The 22,071-nt window shown below is 40.4% G+C and overlaps 1 protein-coding gene across 4 annotated transcripts in view; it reads left to right on the top strand.

Annotated features, from left to right (window-relative positions):
- The window catches only part of LOC134572864 (synaptotagmin-like protein 2), a 116,558-nt gene that overhangs the window by 74,969 nt on the left and 19,518 nt on the right, over positions 1-22,071 (top strand). For 3 of the 4 annotated variants that reach the window (XM_063432124.1, XM_063432126.1, XM_063432125.1), the window contains exons 6-13: positions 3,478-3,577; positions 7,325-8,359; positions 11,726-11,824; positions 13,250-13,341; positions 14,579-14,680; positions 14,817-14,986; positions 18,588-18,690; positions 21,731-21,892. In XM_063432124.1, the coding sequence (XP_063288194.1) occupies positions 3,478-3,577; positions 7,325-8,359; positions 11,726-11,824; positions 13,250-13,341; positions 14,579-14,680; positions 14,817-14,986; positions 18,588-18,690; positions 21,731-21,892 (1,863 nt within the window). The remainder of the gene's footprint in view (positions 1-3,477; positions 3,578-7,324; positions 8,360-11,725; positions 11,825-13,249; positions 13,342-14,578; positions 14,681-14,816; positions 14,987-18,587; positions 18,691-21,730; positions 21,893-22,071) is intronic. The other variant, XM_063432127.1, reaches the window with a different exon arrangement.

Below are 22,071 nucleotides of genomic sequence, written 5' to 3'. Positions count from 1 at the left end.
AAATAACTTGATTAACCCATAACCAGAATTGCAAGATACTGCCTTTTCATTTTTGACAGTCTTCTTGATTTAACCAGGAATTGTAGAAAAATTGACAAAGGAATTGAGCCATAAACACTGAACTGGAAAATTAGGGGTTTTCTCAGTTGGGCCGAAGAGTTGCAAATCCCTTGGGTCCCACCACAACCTCCCAGTTTAGTGAATAACCCTTTATAGGTGTAGCTAGTTTATCATTCTTCTCTTTCACATACACACAAATTCTATATCAATCGGAAATTGAAATATGTTGTCTTTTTATATTTACATTAAAGGACAGTTGGGTTAAGTTGTCTGATTTTAGGGAAAAAATACATAAATATAATTATTGTAAACAGCTACTTTGCAGCAAAAATCATATGACTCTTGATTTAGTGACCCTATGACTATTGGCTTAGTGATCATTTAACTCTTTTAAGTTAGAAAGGTGTTTGTAATACACATCCCATAATATTAATATTGCTATTAATGCTTCATCATTCTAGTAAGCACATTCCAAAACACAGTTTGCAGAACATGAATACACCTTTGTACCTCTATCAGTTTCGATTATCCATATTTTAAGGATCTCACAATGTTTGCTTTATTGCAGGGGTCCTCAAACTGCGTCCCTCCAGATGTTGCTGAACTACAACTCCCACGATTCTTTGAATTACATAGATAGCCAGAGAATCATGGGAGTTGTAGTTCAGCAACATCTGGGGGGCCGGAGTTTGAGGACCCCTGATTTATTGTTTATATCCCTTGCACCAACAATTTAATTGTGCTAAATGTGCAAACAAGACAGGTAATGTGAATCTCTGAGCACTCTGTATCCCGAAAAAGGACAATACCATCCACTTTGAATTTATCTACTTATTTAATCACACTATTCACAGTGAGAAACAGCCTCGCTCTTACTAGCATGATTTCAGATAAAAGAATTTCAGTTTAAATAAAACTAATTACATGTTATCTTGCTGCTTTGCCTCCAAGGCTTTGTATATCTGGATTTAATTTGAAACATCCCCAGAGAAATACATTGTATATCTGAGGTCCTTTCATAAATTTTAAACTCTTCCATAAAAAACCCATAAACAATAAATTGAGGTAATCAAAATGTTTGATATAAATGTACAATACATGTAATCCTGCTTGTTCCAAAACAAACACCAGTTTAGCTTTACCATTACTATTTTTTCACTTCACAATAAAATGAGTGTTTAATTGTATTTGTATATTGTATTAAATGTATTTTCTTGTCAGCTGTGTTACATGTACTGCTGAGAGTTGGACTGTAAACATGTTATACCTGGTTTAGCATTGTAATGATCAATTGTTTCATGGTTTGATATGGAAGTGCTCTGTAGTGGTTATGGTGCATAAGATCCTTGGTGACCCTGGTTTGACTTCTTACCTGGGCTCTGCCGGGAGAACCTCTTCCTGCCTACACTGGAGCATCCTCTCAGCCCGAAGCTCTCAGTTCTGATCCAATGCCTGGCGGTGCAAGGATTAGCTCATTGGCTGAGAGTGATCAGTTGACACTCAGTCAATTCACTGGCTTCCAGCTCTCACTTCGGAGGCAGGAATGGCACCTGTGGACCCCAGGTACAAAGTCAAAATGTTTTTAAACAGTTTAACTTCTAACATTAGGGAGGACACCAGAGAAATTCTGTTGCCATCACTACTACAGCACACTTTCCTTAAGTAAAATAACATTATGAACTGTGATGGAATAGAGTTTTGTTTGTTTACACAAAACTAGGGCCTGTATAGTTTTTGATCTGGTAAGATAATGTAGGTGCTAAAACTCTCCTAACAATATATTAGGTGAAAGACATAGACCCTGTATTGGAGTCTGGGGCTATTAATAGTGTTTCTTTGTGTTTTTATGTATTTTTGTATTACTAACCCTTTGAGGCAAAAAAAGATCTGTTTATCCCCAATTTAAACTAAAATAGATTATAGATGAAAAAAAGTCCTTGTCTGTATGGTTTAAACTTCTTTTAAAGTGAGATTATAGTCACCAGAACAACTACACCTTAATGTGGTGGTTCTGGTGTCTATAGCCTCCTGTTCCTGCAGGCTTTTTAATGTAAACGCTGCCTTTTCAGAGAAAAGGCAGTGTTCATATTGGAACCTAATAAAACCTCTAGTGGCAGTCACTTAACCAGCCATTAGAGGTGCTTCCAAGTCCAGTGCTGCACAGTGTGCAGTAATGGCAGTCAGTGTCTCCATGCTCTGCATGGAGGCACTGAACATTCCCCATAGAGGTGACGTCAGTTCAGCGCAGCATTTTAGTCTCCTGATGATCTCCTATGGGAAAGCATTGGATTGGCTGAGATCATCAAGTTAGATGATCTCAGCCATCAAGACGGCCAGCCATGGCGAGACCAGCGCAGCGAAGAAACACCTTTTCAGTGTGATCAGAGTGGGTCCAGTCACCTAAACAGCCACACCATTACTATAGTGTCAGGAATGTTTTATTCCTGACATTATAGTGTTTTTTCAATATTGTTTTCTGTTTTTAATAGGGCTGTGTTTTATGGCTGCATACATATAAAATTGTGCATCTTACAGATTAAAAACTAGTACATAAGTTAAAGGGACGCTATAGTCAGCAGAACAACTACAGCTTATTGAATTTGTTCTGGTGAATAGAATCATTACCTTCAGGCTTTTTGCTGTAAACACTGTCTGTTCAGAGAAAATGCAGTGTTTACACTACAGCCTAGTGATAACTTCACTGGCCACTCATCAGATGGCTGTTAGAGATACTTCCTGGGTCATGGCTGCCTAAAATACATCCAAACATTCAGTATCTCCTCCCTCTGCATGCAGACACTGAACTTTCTTCATAGAGATTCATTGATTCAATTCATCTCTATGAGGAGATGCTGATTGGCCAGGGTTGTGTTTGAATCATGCTGGCTCTGCCCCTTGTCAGTCTCAGCCAATCCTATGGGGAGACATTGTGATTTGGATCAGGACACCACTTCTGATGATGTCAGCAGACAGCTTGTTTTTCTGAGGCAAACAGCATGCAGATTTACAGCTTCAGGCTTGAACACAGTACGATTTTGCTATATTTATGAAGGAATGAGGGGCCCAGGGGGGGCTAGATGGTGGTTTTAACTCTATAGTGATCCTTTAGTTTTGTTTTCGAGAAACTAAGATGAGAAAAAAAAAAAAGCTGGATATTTTTCTTTTGACATGAGATACATAATTATATCAACAGTGTAGAATAACTGCAGGATTCTTTGCTTGAATGCATTAATAGAAATTAACATTCACCAAACGGATTATGTGACTTCTTTGCGGAAATCTGGGTATTTAATATTTCTGAACATTTGTGTGTGTTATAGCCAGGTTTTAAGGCTGTGTAATTGCTGATAATGCAAGATGGTTGTCTATGCTTTCCATTACATCTGTCAATTATCTGGTTTTATTTGCTTTTACTAGGGCAGAAACATTGCTGAGATCTCACCTGTGGACAGTGTGGATGGTTTAAATGAAGGTGATTCAAACTTGGCTACTGCTATGTCGGATCCACTTAAAAAGGGTAACGTACCTGTGGGTTGAGTTAGTGTACACTCTTGGCAGGATGTTAAAGATTCTGAGATCTGATGCAATCTGCTAAGATGCTTTACCATCATTAAAAATATACTCATCAGATGTTGCACATCCTTGCCTTAGAAACTTATTGTAAAATTATCCAAATATAAACATCTATATTACAGCAAAATGGTTCCTTTTTTTTTTTAATGTGTCAAAAATGGTGCAGGGTCATCTAATGGCACGCACCACAATAGATCCACAAGTTGGAAAATTCATCTTTTATTTAATGAGAAACATTTTTTGAACGTACCGCAGATTCACCAATGTAACATATTGACATAGGCTACAATTTTTATGTACTGCACTGACTTAATAATTTTGGTTGTCTCAGATTCGTGCTAACCTTCTCTACACTTTGAGATCCTAAAACAACATTTTGTCATCTTTAAATCCCAACTAAGCATGTGCAATATATATATCTACACTACACCAGTCCTTTAAATGCTGCATCAAACAGCAGCAAAATGCAACAGACGGCTGCATTTTGCCACATTGAATGCATTGTTTCTCTATGAGAAGCATTGCACATTTGAGGGCCATCTTTCTCTGCATAATGAAGTAGAACAGGGATAGGCAACCTTCAGCACTCCAGATGTTGTGGACTACATCCCCCGTAATGCTCTTACACCCATAAGGCTGGCAAAGCATCATGGGAGGTGAAGTACAAAACATCTGGACTGCCGAAGGTTGCCTATGCCTGAAGTAGAACATGAAGATCTTTGACAATCAAACGTCTTAATGGGGAAGTGCATCTAATGGCAATTACTCTCACAGCCACTAGAGCCAAGCTCTTGGACAAATTTAAACATTGCCAATTCTCATTGCCTTTTCTGTTTGTTCTCCAAAACCACATCATGGATGTGTGTCTTTAAGTGATGATCCCATTCAGGAGCCAACACGGAGGTCTTTCATCATAAACAAACTATTTGATGGATTCTAACTACTCCATTAGCTAGGGAAGGCCTGATATGTGGCCTTGTTTCATCCTTGTGTGTTGGGTCATGAGACGAATTACTAGGCTAGCCATGAGCCACTCAATGCTCCCGCTCCTCCCATGGTACAATATAAGCAACCTTTCACACGCAACAACACAAGTAACGTCCAACTTTCATTTGTTGTCTTGTACAATAAATTCATTTCCACCACATACTTGAAACAAGCATTAACATTTGTCCTGGTCTGATATTTTGCAATTCCACTGAGACTTTGCAAACCCTTTTGCATATTTTCTCTTTTGTGTTTTGAAATTGTGTTCAGAGTTCATAATCTGTTCTGCGAAAAGTGTAATTGCCAAAGTAAGACTAGCACACATATAAACTGCTCCCACACATACAAACTGCTTGTTTGCTTTTCCCCCACTGTCTGTGCTTTTATTCCTTATAAAAAATATCCTTTAACTGGCTGCATGTAATATTCATTTTAAAAACATGTATTTAGCAATATTCATATTTGTGCATTATGTCTCATTTAGACAGTATGAAGTTGTGATTATACTCCTGTAAGACAGTGCACTAAGAACCAAAAATGCTACGTCTTAATGTAATGGTTTTGGTATATAGATGGCTCTTTTCTCCGGCAACATTGCTTTTTCTGAGAAACAATCAGTGTTTAAATTTTGGAGGAAAAACACTGTACGCGTCAGACAGCATCAAGAGACACTTCCTTCTTAAGATATTACATTTTCAAAGTTCTCCACGTTTAATGTCATAACTTGATGATGTCCAGCATAGCTAATGATGACACAGAGATGCATTGAATTTAGTGCATTAAAGCATTTGAAAGGTAACCCAGCAGCAGCCCGCAAAATGATCTCACTATTGATAAACCGGGCTGCGAAATGGAGACGGTCTTGATGCTGGGTTACAGGTTTAGACCAAAGTCTAAAACTAGAAGCATGTCTAAAATAAACATAAATATATTTATAGTAGAAGTCAGCATGACAAAGATCATGTCAGCTAACTTAATTGCATTCTACGAAGAAGTAAGTAGAAGTTTAGATCAGGGTGTTGCAGTGGATGCGATCTGCTTGGATTTTGAAAATGGCAAAATGGTTCCACATAATATGTTAGTGTTCAAATTAAAAGGAATTGTTGTAGATGAAAATTATTTTTCTTGGGTAGAACCTTGGCTTAAAGGGACACTATAGTTACCAAAACAACTTTAACTTAATGAAGCAGTTTTTAGTGTACAGATCATGCCCTTGTAGTCCCAGTGCTCAGTTCTATGCCATATAGAAATGAAATCACTTTGTTTATGCACCCCTAGTCACACCTCTGTTCATGTGACTTACACAACTTTTCTAAACACTTCCTATAAAGAGTCACCTAGTCCTTATACTTCCTTTACTCCAAGTTTTTTTTTTAATCAGTCTGTACAGAGTTCTAAGCAGCACCTGTATGAATTATTGCAAAAGCATAATATTCAGGGATATAATATTTAATATGTAGGTTACAGCTTATTGAACAAGGAGACCTATGAGAATGAAATGGACTCTGGCATGGGTAACTAAACTTCCCCCGTTTATCACATTATTGTCTATAATAAGAAGTACATTGCAGATATTGTAATTATTATAATTATCCAGGCAAAAATCATCCTCTGCCTATATCCTTCTTCCAGGCAGGTAGTGTGCAATCTGCCTATTCCGCTGCAGTGCTGCTTCTAGTCAGATATAGTCCCCTCTGTCTATTCCGCTGCAGCCCTGCTTCCAGGCAGTTATAGACATCCACATTATAACAAAGACGAGAACACTGCAATTCTTCTTAGTGTGGTTGCACAAAATGGAACCACTTTAAACTGTTTTTTTGTTTGTTTGTTTTTCTTTTTTGCATTACATTAGATTAGCAGCAGAAACAGATGTCAGAAAGGCTGAACTTGATGAACACAAGTATTTTTTATCAGCCTATGTAACATGTGTTATAGCTTCTGTGTGTATTATTTTGTCATGCCTACATATAAGTAAAAGCTCTTTGGGGCAGCCATGTCTATCAGGTTTGGCCAGAAGCCTTGCTCATCCAACCAAAATTCTTACAAGTTACATGAGTTCTGGCATCGTATGCACATGGCTTTTCTAGTTGTGCTTGGTCTTGACAGATTAGTAGTGCTTCTAACCAAAGGACGACTAAAATGAGCCCTATAGTTTCAGAGCTTCCATCACCTAAAATTTCAATGGTTGCTCAGTGGATGTCTGCTTTCAGCTGCACTAGAAACGTATGTATTATATATTTATTATGTATTCAGCATTTAATATAGATGCTTGATCTGATATTATGTTTAAACCACTATAATTAATTGCTACGGCAGAGATTGATAGGATATGTTAACACCCGGTTTCCATCCTAGATGCTAAACATTAAACCTGACTCAGCTGGGTGTAAAGAGGGAAATATGTTTGATGTTAAAATTCTAATCCTGCTCATATAATTGATCTTTAATCACACACAAGAGGCTTCTAAATTAAACACACTGTGCAATAAGAGAAGCTAAAATGTCACAGTCAGGAGAGGTGTGGCTCGAGCTCCATTAACAGAGAATTATTAGTTAGACTGCAGGGGCATGATCTGTACTCTAAAATCACATCATTATGCTAAAGTTGTTTTGGTGCTTATAGTACCCTTTTATAAGGTGGTGCAATATTTTATAAGTTAAAAATGATGTATTTATAAAAATATGCAACATTATATATTTGCAGCAAGAAGTAATCAGCTGCCGCATGCAACCACAGATTTGCAACAGTATGATGACAGCAACCCTAAATATGCTCTGCCAAATGATGTCACCAGCAAACCCTCTGTTCCTGAGCCACCAAGTCCAAAGGAGGAGATCAACATCCTAAGTAAGATACCAGTCAAAAGAAAGCCAAGCAAAGAATCCAAAAGGCCCAACATTGCCCAATATTTTGATCAACCAGAAAGCAGTACCAAGAAGATGGATGTCTCTAGTTACTCAAATATATCTTCGCCAGATACAGAGTTTGCCAAAGAATTATCAACCAACGCAAACTTCACTATTCAGTCCTTGAAAGACAAAAATGACCAAGAATCCATAGTAGACAGAGAACAGTTTAAATCACTGAAGACATTTTGGGAGAAAGGAGCAGATGTATCTGCAGATGCGCAGAGCAACTCTGAAGCAGAATTGGCTATTAAGGGTTCGCCAGATCAGTCTGTTAAGCCAAATAAGTTTATTCCTGTCCAATCCAACAGAAGACAAACAAGTGACGAGAAGATAGAGCATCCACATAGAGTAAGGCATGTCTCCCAAAGAGCTCCCGTTGTATCTTCCAGTGAAGATGAAGTGATCCATGTGCCACATCCACGAAAGGGTTCATCTTCCTTGATCCCAAGATCGACCTATGGAAAAAGCAAAGGCTCTCCCAATTCAAGAACTCTTTCTTTGTCAGAAAATGGAACAAGTTCACAGAGTGAAGAAAGCAGTGGTGTAACCAGGTCTTCTAAGAGGTCAAAGTTGCCAGTTCGAGCTCCTTCTTTTAACAAAGAAGAGAAAGCTGACTCTCCACCATCGCAGAGAGTTGACGAGCAATTGGATATTCCTATGAGTGAGGTGGAAGAATTTATTGTGCCAGACAAAAAGCCAGAAGTTAATGAGTCTCTACACAGCAGAGTCAAAATTTTGATAGATGCTGTTTCCTCTGATGAAGAACGTGACACTGGGGATGCAGAGCCAAAAACTAATGACAAGATGGAATCTATGTCATCCAAAAATGGTAATGCATGCGTTATGACTCATAATAATTACATTTATTGGCATTATGAGAATATTATTATTCTTGTTTGATTTTCATGTGGTTGTCCAACCCCAAAATATTTTTTCTTAATAATTGTGTAAATGATCCTCAAATATAACTTCTATTTCATTGATGTGTCCAGTTTGTCCATTTATCTTGAAAGCTAGAAGCTGAAATGCTTTAAGACCTTATGAGCTAATTAAGTGATAGGCAAACCACAGGTTCCAAGGTTTTCCTTAGCACTCTATGACAGAATTAAATGGATTCTGACATGGGTAACTAAAATAACTAAAATTCCCCCATTTATCACATGAATGTCTATAATAAGAAGTACATTGCAGATATTGTAATTATTATAATTATCCAGGCAGGTATCATCCTCTGCCTATTCCGCTGCAGCACGTCTTCCAGGCAGCTAGCGTCCCCTCTGCCTATTCCACTGCAGTGCTGCTTCCAGGCAGGTATAGTCCCCTCTGTCTATTCTGCTGCAGCCCTGCTTCCAGGCAGTTATAGACATCCACATTATAAACACATTGCACCTATAATGGGCACAGGGTGATTCAGACATAGGAGACATTTAGGAACCATTGTAAAGTGTCCTTCTGCTCCCAGTGATGGTGACTACCGTCACAACAACCACACACAAAACATCCATACTACTTTTGCGGAACATATAGTCTATAGCAGCGGTTCCCAAACTGTGTGTCGCGGCGCCCCAGTGCACACAGAGTGCCACGAAATGTTTCCCCCAATGCTATGATTATAGCACCAGGAAACATTAATGCTCAACAGGGACCCGGGCGAGTGCCCCAGTCCTTTAAAACCGCGACCAGGCCTTGTAATGTCGGCCGGCTGGGAGAAAGTGACAGCCTGTCACTTCCTCCCAGCATCATGCAGAGAGACGGCACGGGAGAAAGAGGAGGCAACCGCAGCGTGAGGGGACAGGAGCACAAAGAGCTCCAGGCCCCTTCTCCCCCCCCCCCCAGTAGGACCAGGACTCCAAGCCACCCTCCTGGACACACAAGGTAAGCTAATAGGAGGGTGACTGGAGATATTTAAAAAATCACTTGTGTGTGAGTGTTTGTATGAGTTTGAGTGTGTTTGTGAGTGTGTGTATTAGTTTAAGTGTGTATATTAGTGTGAGTATAAGTGTGTGTATGTGTGTGAGTGTATGTATGAGTATGTGTATGTGTGTGTATGTATGAGTGTTTGTGCATGAGTGTATGAGTGTTTGTATGTGTGTGAGTGTATGTATGTGTGTGTCAGGGCGTGCATCTGTGTGTGTATATATGTAAGTGTGCTTCTGTGTCTGTGTGTGCGCACACATCTGTGTATGTGCCTCTGCATGTCAGGGTGTGTGTTTTATGTCAGTGTCTGTATCTGTGTCATGGTGTCGGAATGTATCAATGTTTGTGTATGTCAAGGTGCATGTGTGTATGTTGGTTTGTATGTATGAGTCAGTGTGTATCTATATGTGTGTATGTGTCGATGTCTATATGAATTTGTGTGTATGTGTCGTGTATTTATATGCATCTGTGTGTTAATGTGCATGAATATCTGTGTAAGTATGCATGTATGTATGTGGTAGTGTATGTGCATACATCCAATCAGTCAAACACCAGCACAACATACAAGTACACTTCTGCAATCTAACACAAATATTACAGAGAAACACACCCCTTCACTCAAACACAAATACTTCACACAAATGTACATCCACATTTAAAAGTGAACAATACATTCAGACACACCCCTGCAATCAAACTCAAGCATTACAATAAATGTATACAAGCATCCCTTCAAACACCAACACTGTACATTACACTATGGCGCCAGTAAATGCCGCAGCGCTGTACAGATATACAACCTAGAAATTTTTACTTGGGGTGAAAAATACTGAAATATTAAGGGCGTCTTGAACCTAAAAAGTTTGGGAACCATTGGTCTATAGATAAGTATTTAAGTCTTTCTGCCAATCTATACATTCTATTAGGAGATATAGATTGTTAGTTTAAAGGGATACTATAGTCACCCGGAACAACTACAGCTTATTATATTAGTTCTGGTGACTATAGTGTCCCTGCAGGTTTATTAATGTAAACACTGCCTTTTCAGAGAACATGCAGTGTTTACATTACAGCCTAGGGAAACCTTCAGTGGCCACTCCTGAGATGGCAACTGGAGGTGTTTACTGGGTCAGTGCCGCACACAGTGCAGCACTGACATTCAGCGTTTCCATGACCTGCATGAAGATGTTGAACTTTCCCCATGGAGTTACATTAATTGAATGCATCTCTATGGGGAGATGCTGATTGGCCTCCTCCTATTCTTTCTATGGGAAAGCATTTGATTGACTGAAATTATCACTTCTGATGATGTCAGTCAAGGAGGCAGATTGGGGACGAGGCCAGTGCTGGCAGAACCGCGCGGCACGGGAAATAAGGTGAGTTTTCTGATATTTTCTCAAGGGGGGCAATAGGAAAGCAAGCCACATAAATGGTGGTTTTAACACTATAGAGTTAGGAATACATGTTTGTGTTTCTGGCCCTATAGTGTTCCTTTAAGTTTAAAACTAGACTGTTTTAATTTATGCATGGCAAAAACTTTTTAAGGGCACTGGGGTAAGAGCCATTGCATAGAACATGCTGGTTGTACAGATGGCTATCAGTTACGTTTATCTAGCTAATAGATTTATATTGCCAAAAAGTTACATTTACATGACCTGTGATTGCATTGTATTTGATGGAAAACCATCTGTAGATTGTTGTCAGCTTCAGGACAGGAAACAAGGCTTCTCACCCCCTTTCATTTTAAAGCTGATACCAGGGTGGATATTGATCAACGTTTTCTGAAAAGTGTTTCCGTCATTCTTTTAATCTTATTTATTGAGTGATCTAAAAAGTGACAGTTTTCTGACAGTTTTTGCATTTATAGTGGCAGGAAAAAGCACACACTTTTTCTGTCTGAACCAAAAAATCATAAATCCATTGCGTCAGTGTAAATATGTATAAATAATTGATATCATATCACATAATATATTTTAAAAATACAGTTAGTTCTCAAAATAAAAAAACAATAGCTAAAAAAATGACAGATTTAATAAACTGTGCAGAAAATTAGACAGAAAAGTGTCTGTAACACTTTGATCTCCCCGATTATTTAAAATCAACTTAAATGCATATTTGTGACTAGTGTGTCAACATTCACAAACAGATATAAGATCGGCCCAAAGAAGTGTGTTTTAGGCTTATAAGCACTGTGATAGGGCTGATTATATGTTGCAATGTGCATAACAAGTCTTTTTTTGTGATCAGATTTCCAATAATCCCTTATCTCGTTCCTCAGCTGGGAGTATCGATGAGTATTCTGAATCGATCAGTGAATCTCAAGCTAGTGTGGTCAGCAATGCGAAAAGCATGGTCAATATTTATACAACTTCAGAAAGTGAGTTTTATACAGCCAATATTTAGACTGTCACTATTTTGATGTTTATTTTTACATGTTTTTACCTCTTCACTTGTGGCACCTTCTTGAAACGGCATATATTTTGATCAGTACCACACAGGACATTGCTAGCCATGGCATCAGTCAATGTGATATTCAGCTGTTGACATAGCAAAGTGTCCCACATGGGTGTACTCCTCATCAAGCCATCAAGGGGTTTGCGTTGGTAGTTTTGGCATGTGCAGTCCAATTGTATGTATTGTATGAATTCAGAAAGTGAAAGTGGTCTAACAGAATTTATACGTATCAAATTCCTGGAGGATAAAAATCTGGAATTGGGGTTTACTTAAAGTAAAGTCTGAAACGTAGTGGGGCTTATTTACTAAACATCAAATTGTAGTAAATTGAAAACTAAATAAAATTTAGGCAAAACTGTAGTGAGGTTTTCAATTCAGTGTTTATTAAATTAGTCACTTATGTATTCAATTATTTCATATATCCAATAGTTTTACCAAAAAAAAAGTTTTGCATAGTACAAAAATGACACTACACTTGGAATAATTTTTCTATAAGCGTTGAGCCATGCAGACGAACGCCAGCCAGGGGGTGAGCGTTTGTGGATTGCTTCCTGACTCGTTCGTTTCCCGAACGAGGACTTCCCCAGTGCCCATTAGAATGTTCACACCAATTAATCAGAACGTTCACATTTGCAACATACGTGTCAAACCGCAAGGGAAGTAATTAATGATTGGCCTCCTGGGTGGCCGCCATTTCATACAGACGAATGCTGTCCAGGGGGAGCATTTGTGTCCTGAAAGGAGACACTTCCCTTGCAGGGTTTCACATAGAGACCTCGCGAGCGGAGCCTGGTCGAGGGAGGTACTGCTGCGAGGGTCCCTGAAATTGGTGTGGGCACTTCTGGGGCACTGGGGAGTTTGTCGGGCTTTGTGGTGCCCACTGGTGCCCACTGGTATCAGGAAGAAAGGGTCATGGGATAAAGACCCCTGTCCCCAGATGTGGGAAACCCTGTGGTTGGGTGACAGGCTTTTGGGGACAAAGGGACAAAGCCCTTTCCCGTGCTATGTTCCCGGGTAGGGGGAGGACAAATGTTACACCCCTTGCATGGGGTTATGCTTAAAAGCTGTGTGTGGCCAATAAAGTTGTTGTTGTATCTCCAGCACTGTGTGTCGTCCAGTTACTGGGGGGAAATGGGTCTCTTTATGCCCTAAATGGTTCCTGTTCTGTTGAGGGAAGAGAAATAGCGGAGGTAACCGGTCGGGTACCAGGTGATCCGCTACAAATGGTATACAACATATTATTGGTGACGGCATTATATCTTCCTTAACTAGTTTAGAGACAGACATTATTTCTAAGATGAAACTGTATATGTATATAATAATAATTATTATTATTTTTTGGCTTTAGCATATAACAAGCCTCAGATCTCAAACCTGCAGCTTCTGGAGCCTGAAAGATCTAAAGACCTGAGCAAATCTACACCTACCCTTCTCTCTGAGGTGTGTATAGCAAAACAAATAGAATCTTACTTAATTTATTCACACCAGTAAATGGAAAGCAGCTCTAAACAAAATGGGCAGTTTAGGGTACAAACGCGTGGATTAAAAATCACTAATTTTGGAAGGCTTTTACCAGGAGCAACACAGTGATAGTTTTCCAATACAACCTGTGTTGTACACAAAATAATGGTTATAATGCAGACATGTACTAGACATTGTGGGATACCACTGGCCCTCCAGCATAGGAATATTTTTTTTTCATGTATAAGCTTTTACACCATTAAACACTTTTCTTTTTTATGCGAGACAAAACCCAAAGCCTTATGTATAATGACCAATTAACATGTTTAATAATGTTTAAAGGGACACTATAGTCACCAGAACACCTACAGCTTTTTGTATTTGTTCAGGCTTTTTGCAGTAAACACTGTTATTTCAGAAAAATGCAGTGTTTACATAACATCCTAGGGATACCTCCACTGGCCAGTCATCAGATGGCTACTTGAGTTGCTTCCTGGGGCAGTGCAGCACACTGTGCAGAACTGCCATACAGTGTCTCCACCCTCTGCATGGAGACACTGAACTTTCCTCATAGAGATGCATTGATTCAATGTATCTCTATAAGGAGGTGCTGATTGGCCAGGGCTGTGTTTTGCTTGTGTTGGCTCTACCCCTGATTTACCTCCTTGACAAGCTCAGCCAATCCAATGCTTTCCTATGGGAAAGCATTGTAATTGGCTCAGATCACTACTTCTGATGATGTCAGCCAAGCAGGCATATCAGTGGCAGGGCCAGCAGCATCAGACTGGAATAAAGGTAAGATGTTACTATATTTAGGAGGCAAGGAGGGGCCAGGGGGGCTAAATGATGTTTTCAACACTATATGGTCAGGAATACATGTTTGTGTTCGGAACCCTATAGTGCTCCTTTAATATATTTTTTTTAATGTATAATCCGCTACCAGTGAACATTCACCAATGTGAATTACATCTTTCAGGTTGTACTATATTGTGGCAAATGATTTAATTATTGTAACAAAACTTACATTTTTTTTTGTTACATTTTGTTACATTTTGTTACATTACATTTTTAATTATTGTAACAAAACTTACAAAACTTACAATTATTGTAACAAAACTATTGTTACATAACAGATTACATTGATGTTTCGACCCCCACTGCCTCTTTTTCAGGATAATTTTGAGCATGTCCACTTTTTTTTTTTTTTTTCCCCCAGACTGAATCTGACACTGCTTCTGAAATCAGCTTCAATCTAAAGAGGCACAGAAAGACTCACAGCATTGGGAGCAACTCTTCTGATATGGCATCTGTGTCCTCTGTAAGCATGCAATGTACCTGCCACTAGAGGGAGCTTGCCCACAGTAATTGCTGTCTGAAGTCTTATGGAAGACTGTCAAAATGTAGCTAAAATATTAAACAATAGTCTTTCGCTTGTTTTCTATCATTTTTCTTAGGTGAGTAACAGTGTACTTAGCGTTTACAGTGGTGACTTTGGCAGCGTGGACGCACAAGGGTCCGTTGAATTTTCTCTAGACTACGATGAGAAAAATCGTGAATTCCAGATCTTTGTGTCACAATGTAGAGACCTGGCAGTGGTGGATGAGAAGAAAGGACGATCTGACCCGTAAGTATTCTTACATTCGTTATGTTATATTTTCTTGTTGTGAAAATAAATGAAAAAAAGGTTACTTGAACTGGACGTGCAAAAAAAAAAAAAAAAAAGGAAAATTCGTAACTGATAAAGAGCAACAAATATGTCATTTTTTTTCATGTTTAATTTTGAAATAGTTCAGTAGACTTTAAAGATTTTGAGTAGTCATGGTGCCTCTAGACTGTGTGGGAAGCATTTCGCGATGAAATGCTGCACTTACCAAATTTAACCCATCTGCTGTCGGAGTTGTAACTTCACCTCTGGCAGTGACTTTGGGGCAACATCAGCCGGCCTGGAATCCTTTGTAAATTTGGAATCTGACGCCAGCATATATCAGCCCCCCTCCCTAACCTCTCGTCCAGCAAGGGGAAGGGACAGCAATGGAGGATCATAATGCAGTAAGAGCTTGGTCTTTTCCCTGGATCAAGGTGAATTTTAGCTTTCTAATTAATGTATTAAGTAAAATAAAAAAAAGAAAATGGGGGTGAGGAGATGGACCAGCACAGCTAGGGATACTTTAACCAAAACCAGTGTTTTATGGAAACACTGGGTTTTGTTGGAGTTACCCTTTGACAGCTTTTTCTAATTATTTTTAATTGTGGACTTTGGAACTGCCTTTGCAAGGGAATAGTGTGACATGATAGAGGGGCAGAGGGATTTGGGTATCAATATTGTGATATAAAAATGGAAGCTTACTAGGTATAGAAGTATGTCCTACAAGACATTGTTATGCTGTACTGTGTGTATGTTTGGAATGTTTTCAATGTGATTGACTGTAACACTTTAGCCGATACTGACATTGGAATCCTAACCAATTATTTACATGTCCAGAAACCTACATGCGTTTATGCAGCATTGTAGCAATTGTTTCTCTTTATAGAGCATCCTTCCAGCCATGTCAAACAAGGTCACATGAAAAGGAGAGGTCATAAGACAGGACTATATTTAATGCTGCTTTTAATGGGAAACCCTTAAAATAGAATAAATGTTAACAGAAACCAAACCAGGGTCAAGTATAAACAGATACAAACTGTCCAACATTACCAAGAAGAGAAACGGTTTACCTTAACCATTTAATGACAGATTTGTGAGTGATTTATCGTACGATTCTCTTGCATGACGAAGATTTAGACACGCATCAGGCAATAAACTTTTTACGTTTTCAGTTATTATTCATTTATTTGAATATATAGGAGCATTTTGACATCACACTGACCGTTCTGTCTGTAATAGCAGAAATAAACATGTACATCACATTTCAGTCCCTTATATGAGATTCGGTATTGTCAGTAGGATTATTTGTAAATCCCTGCTCCATACATGTCAAATCCATATTCCAGGAAACAATAAATTCTCTAAAAAAATTTTTGGAAGTTTCATATCTGTTTGCACCTGCCATAATGAATTTAGCCTTTCTCTGTTGAACTTTAAAATGTTGATAAATTCCTAACTGTGTCTATAGCAGAGTTGGAGCTATTTTTTCCTACACTTTGCAATTTTATTTTTTTCAAACCAACTACAAATCAGTGTTCAGTAAACAAACCCCTTTGTCACCATAGCTCCTCTCTCCTGGCATGTTAGTAATAGAAGAAGGGACAGACTCTAAATCCCACTAACATGTATGTCATGGTGCTTCCCTAGAATTAGAGAAACCTTAGCCGCACTCTTAACCTTAATTTTAAACCTTAAAGCAGCACTGTCAAACTTACCTTTCCCCAATCGCTTCCTCTTCTCTTCTTCTCTCAGGATCTGCTCTTCATTTCTTCCTGTCTGCTCTAGTTTTCATTAAAACATAAGACAAAGTAGTGACTATTTGTCTTATGGAGGTTTTCTACGCCTGACCATCTATGACCAGCGGAGGAGCAAAGTGTGCTTCATTTCCCGTGTACTCGCGATGCCTCCTTTCCGTATTCCCGAATGCAGGGAAAAACAAATTTCGCCAGAATGAGAGCAGTTCATCCATTCGTGTTAGGACAATATTCTGGACTTTTGTTAGGTTCAAAATTTCGTTCGAATGAATGAATGAAATTCCGATCCGATCGCGGCTGCATCTTGCAGCCGCTTAGTAGATAGCTCCCTAATTCCCACGGTTTTTAGGGAGCTAGCTACCAAAGGGCTGAAAGACCAAGATACTAAGTAAAAATTACTTGGTATTAGTAATTAATCTGCACCTACTCGCTTTATCGCTATAACAGGCTGCTCACTGTTGTAAACCCCTCCTTCTAAAAAATGGCCCCCCCTGAGTCCCCACCTGTGCGCCGCGAGTGGGGGCTATGCACCTAAACGGGGCCATGAATGAAAATGAGGGGGGGACCTATTGTCCTCCCCCTCCTCCGGCCCCCACCCCTGAGCGGCGGATGGGGGCCCTAAATGAAAATGGAGGAGAGATCTATTGTCCTACAGCGGCCCGACCCATTAATGGTGGGCGGGGGCTCTAAATGAAAATGGGGGGGAACCTATTGTCCTCCCCCTCGGCCCCCACCCATGCTAAATCTGAAAATACACCCCCCAGTCACCCCAGTCTTTGTTCATTCGTTTTAAATTTCTATTCATTTATTCGTCTTTCTGACAAATTAATGAATGAATAGATGAAATTCACGTTTAAATGCCCAAGTGACGGCCGCGAGACTTACACTGGGAGCTGACAGGGGAGCTGACCGGACCGGTGCGGAGGAGAAGGGAGCTGACAGGAGCTGCAGGAGACGTAAGTAAGAGCTCACTGCCAGCCCCCAACAGCCCCTTGTCTGTATTATGGCAATGTAAGTTGCCATAATACAGACATTGACTCAAGTATAAGTCTAGTTGGGGTTTTTCAGCACAAAAAATGTGCCGAAAAACTCGACTTATACTCGAGTATATACGGTATATTAAAGGATACAAACATGCATTCCCGACCCTATAGTGTCTTGAATCCCTACATATAGTAACATCTTACCTGTATTCAAGTCTGAAGCTGCTGCCTCTGCCTGTGAACTGCCTCTGTCTGCTGACATCATCAGAAGTGGTGGTCTGACCCAATCACAATGCTTCCCCATAGGATTGAATCAATGCATCTCTATGAGGAAAGTTCAGTGTCTGCATGCAGAGAGTGGCGACACTGAATGGCAGTGCTGCTTACTCTGCAGCACTGCCCAAGGAAGCAGCTTTAGCAGCCATCTGAGGAGTGGCCAGTGGAGTTATCACTAGGCTGTAATGTAAACCCTGCATTTTCTCTGAAAAACAAACAGTGCTTACTGCAAAAAGCGTGAAGGGAATGATGCAATAAGCTGTAGTTGTTCTGGTGACTGTAGTGCCACAACGAGAGATCTGCTTTGGCTAATGCCAATTGTGAATTAAAAGTGAATTAAACATTTTAGACCAAAACAGATGCACTGAAAACACTGCATATCTTTCCAATTTTGCGATTGTGGCCTTAAAATGTAAATTCATATTGAAATCAGAACAGTATACACTTTAGTGAATAACTCTTGTTAGGTTATGAGCATGAGGCTATGACTATAAAGTAGACAGCTTTACTTTATCCATGGTCATTGATCTATAGCCTGAATCAATAACGTGTCCACTGTTTTTGTAGATACGTCAAGACCTATCTACTCCCAGACAAGGCGAGAATGGGCAAGAGGAAAACCGCTGTGAAGAGAAAGACTACAAACCCAGTTTACAACGAAGTGTTACGGGTAAAATGGATCATTATAAATCATTAAAGGAATCCTCAATCTCAATGAAGTTGTTATGGTGTCTTATCAAGCAGTTTAACGCTAAAGATCTGTCCCCGGTTGCCCATCTCTGCTTCTTTTTCCCCGCACGGGCTAATGCAGAATCATTGTTGCGAGCAGTGAGCATGCAGCATTGATCGGGCTAGAGCATCAGCTTAAGTGTATTTGCTTGCCAGGGATAGGCTGAGATTGTCAGCTTACACTCTTGGCCAATTACTGCTGCCTCCTCACTGCTTGCACTAAAGCATTATCCTGAGCGGAGGAAAAGAAGGAGAGACTATCAGCTGGGACAGATCTTTAGTTTTAAACCTTTCAAGAACAGTTTAACACTTAAAGGTAAGACTCTGCCACAGCCCCTGGGCACCATAAAAACTCAATTGAGGTGAAGCTGTTATCGTAAAAATAGTGTTTCTATAAAGGGAGACTCCAAGCTGGAAGCAACCCCCATTTTACTGCATTTTGTAGACAATAAAATGGGGTTTGCTGGATACGTAACTCAGCTGCTGGTTCTATTCACCGAAAACCAGGCCAGACAGGTACCCACATCGGTCCCTGTATACGAATCTAATCTCCACCTATAATTAATGACATTTTATTTCATTAATAGAGTGTGGTTAAACGACAAGCAGGCAATAAGTCAGAGTGCTGGGAGCAATCACGCATTACATGCAGGGGCTGTGAATCTCAATAGGGAACCGAGATATAACATACTGTTACAACCCCATTCCCTGCACACAGGTCCCGGGTCCAGCAGTTTTGACAGAGCATGACTGATTCCAGAACTCTGACTTCCTTGTCACCAACCACAACAGAAAGTAGGGAGAGTAGTGGCAGAAGTATGGGAAGGTAGGATATAAGCAAAAGGACAAAAATGGGGGTAAGCGGACCATGAACAAAGGAATAAAATGAAGGAAGAGGGGCATGGACCGAGACCCAGTATGTGAAATAAGGGTAGAATTCACAGAGGGGAAACAAGTAGGGAAGGATGTATGGGCAGAGGAGGGGAAGGAGCTATGGACAGAGACAATCAGGTGAATTAAGGATGTATGGGCAGAGGGGGGGAGGGAGCTATGGACAGAGACCATCAGATGAATTAAGGATGTATGGGCAGAGGGGGGGGGGGGAGCTATGGACAGAGACCATCAGATGAATTAAGGATGTATGGGCAGAGGGGGGGAGGGAGCTATAGACAGAGACCATCAGGTGTACTAAGGATGTATGGGCAGAGGGGGGGAGGGAGCTATAGACAGAGACCATCAGGTGTACTAAGGATGTATGGGCAGAGGGGGGGAGGGAGCTATAGACAGAGACCATCAGGTGTACTAAGGATGTATGGGCAGAGGGGGGAAGGGAGCTATGGACAGAAACCATCAGATGAATTAAGGATGTATGGGCAGAGGGGGGAAGGGGGCTATGGACAGAGACAATCAGGTGAATTAAGGATGTATGGGCAGAGGGGGGGAGGGAGCTATAGACAGAGACCATCAGGTGTACTAAGGATGTATGGGCAGAGGGGGGGAGGGAGCTATGGACAGAAACCATCAGATGAATTAAGGATGTATGGGCAGAGGGGGGAAGGGGGCTATGGACAGAGACCATCAGGTGAATTAAGGATGTATGGGCAGAGGGGGGGAGGGAGCTATGGACAGAGACCATCAGGTGAATTAAGGATGTATGGGCAGAGGGGGGGAGGGAGCTATAGACAGAGACCATCAGATGAATTAAGGATGTATGGGCAGAGGGGGAAGGGGGCTATGGACAGAGACCATCGGGTGAATTAAGGATGTATGGGCAGAGGGGGGAAGGGGGCTATGGAGAGAGACCATCAGATGAATTAAGGATGTATGGGCAGAGGGGGAAGGGGGCTATGGACAGAGACCATCAGATGAATTAAGGAAGTATGGGCAGAGGGGGGAGGGAGCTATAGACAGAGACCATCAGGTGAATTAAGGATGTATGGGCAGACGGGGGAGGGAACTATAGATAGAGACCATCAGGTGAATTAAGGATGTATGGGCAGAAGGGGAAGGGAGCTATGGACAGAGACCATCAGGTGAAGTAAGGATGTATGTGCAGACGGGGGGGAGGGAACTATAGACAGAGACCATCAGGTGAATTAAAGATGTATGGGCAGAGGGGGGAGGGAGCTATGGACAGAGACCATCAGATTAATTAAGGATGTATGGGCAAAGGGGGGGAGGGAGCTATGGACAGAGATCATCAGGTGAATTAAGGATGTATGGGCAGAGGGGGGAGGGAGCTATGGACAGAGACCATCAGGTGAATTAAGGAGGTATGGGCAGAGGGGGGGAGGGAGCTATGGACAGAAACCGTCACGTGAATTAAGGATGTATGGACAGAGGAGGGAAGGGGGCTATAGACAGAGACCATCAGGAGAATTAAGGCGGTATGGGCAGAGTGACACAGGTGGTGAAAATGGATTATGACCAGAATGGGACAAGTAGAAGAATGGGATGTATAAGCTAAATTAACAGAGTGGGATGGAGAGATATACAAAAAAGGGTACATATAGAGAATTGCACTAGTAGGGTGAAGGTGACAGGCAAACACAATGCATAAACACTCACCTGCATACACGCACACTAACCCTCTACACTGCATGTGTACACTGGCACTCTGTACAATTTTCAAGGCGTGACCGTAGATCACTTCTATTCTGTGGTATACATAAATGCATTACTGCCAAAATTTTATTATTTTCCATCTCAACCATTGCTGATTGCAGTATCAACGTAACCTGACCAAAATTCAGGGTAATATTAGATAAGTTGCAATGGCTGCACTTTAATGTAGAATAGTACATATGATGCATTTTTACTGTTACAGAATGAATATATTTCACTAAGGAGATTCTTTTAGGGTAAAATCTATTGGAATTAGTATTCAATGGATATTTGTTTCTCTTATTTTTATGTGTTTAGCTACATGTAGTCTAAGTGCATTCATGAGTATTTCTTAAATTTGTTTGTTCTTTTTCCAGTACAAAATTGACAAAATGGTTTTGCTGATTCAGAAACTAAATCTCTCTGTGTGGCACAATGACCCTCTTGGTAGGAACAGCTTTCTTGGAGAAATGGAGGTTGATCTTACCAGCTGGGATTGGAGTAACACAAAACCCAACTGGTACCCGTTAAAGTCCAGGGTATGTATACCCAAAACCTTGTATTTTGAAGTGTTTTATGAAATTGTAAATCAAGGCTTGCATTTGATTCATGATAAAGAGTTTTTGTTTTCTTCTATTTTCCACTTTGGATAGTGGATAACATTTGGATCCATCTTGCTAATGTGCACATTGTTCAGGCCTTTTTTGTTCATGTCCTA

The sequence above is a fragment of the Pelobates fuscus genome, chromosome 9 (assembly GCF_036172605.1).
Source record: "Pelobates fuscus isolate aPelFus1 chromosome 9, aPelFus1.pri, whole genome shotgun sequence".
NCBI classification, from domain to species: domain Eukaryota; kingdom Metazoa; phylum Chordata; class Amphibia; order Anura; family Pelobatidae; genus Pelobates; species Pelobates fuscus.
This window is presented reverse-complemented; position numbering and strand designations above follow the sequence as displayed.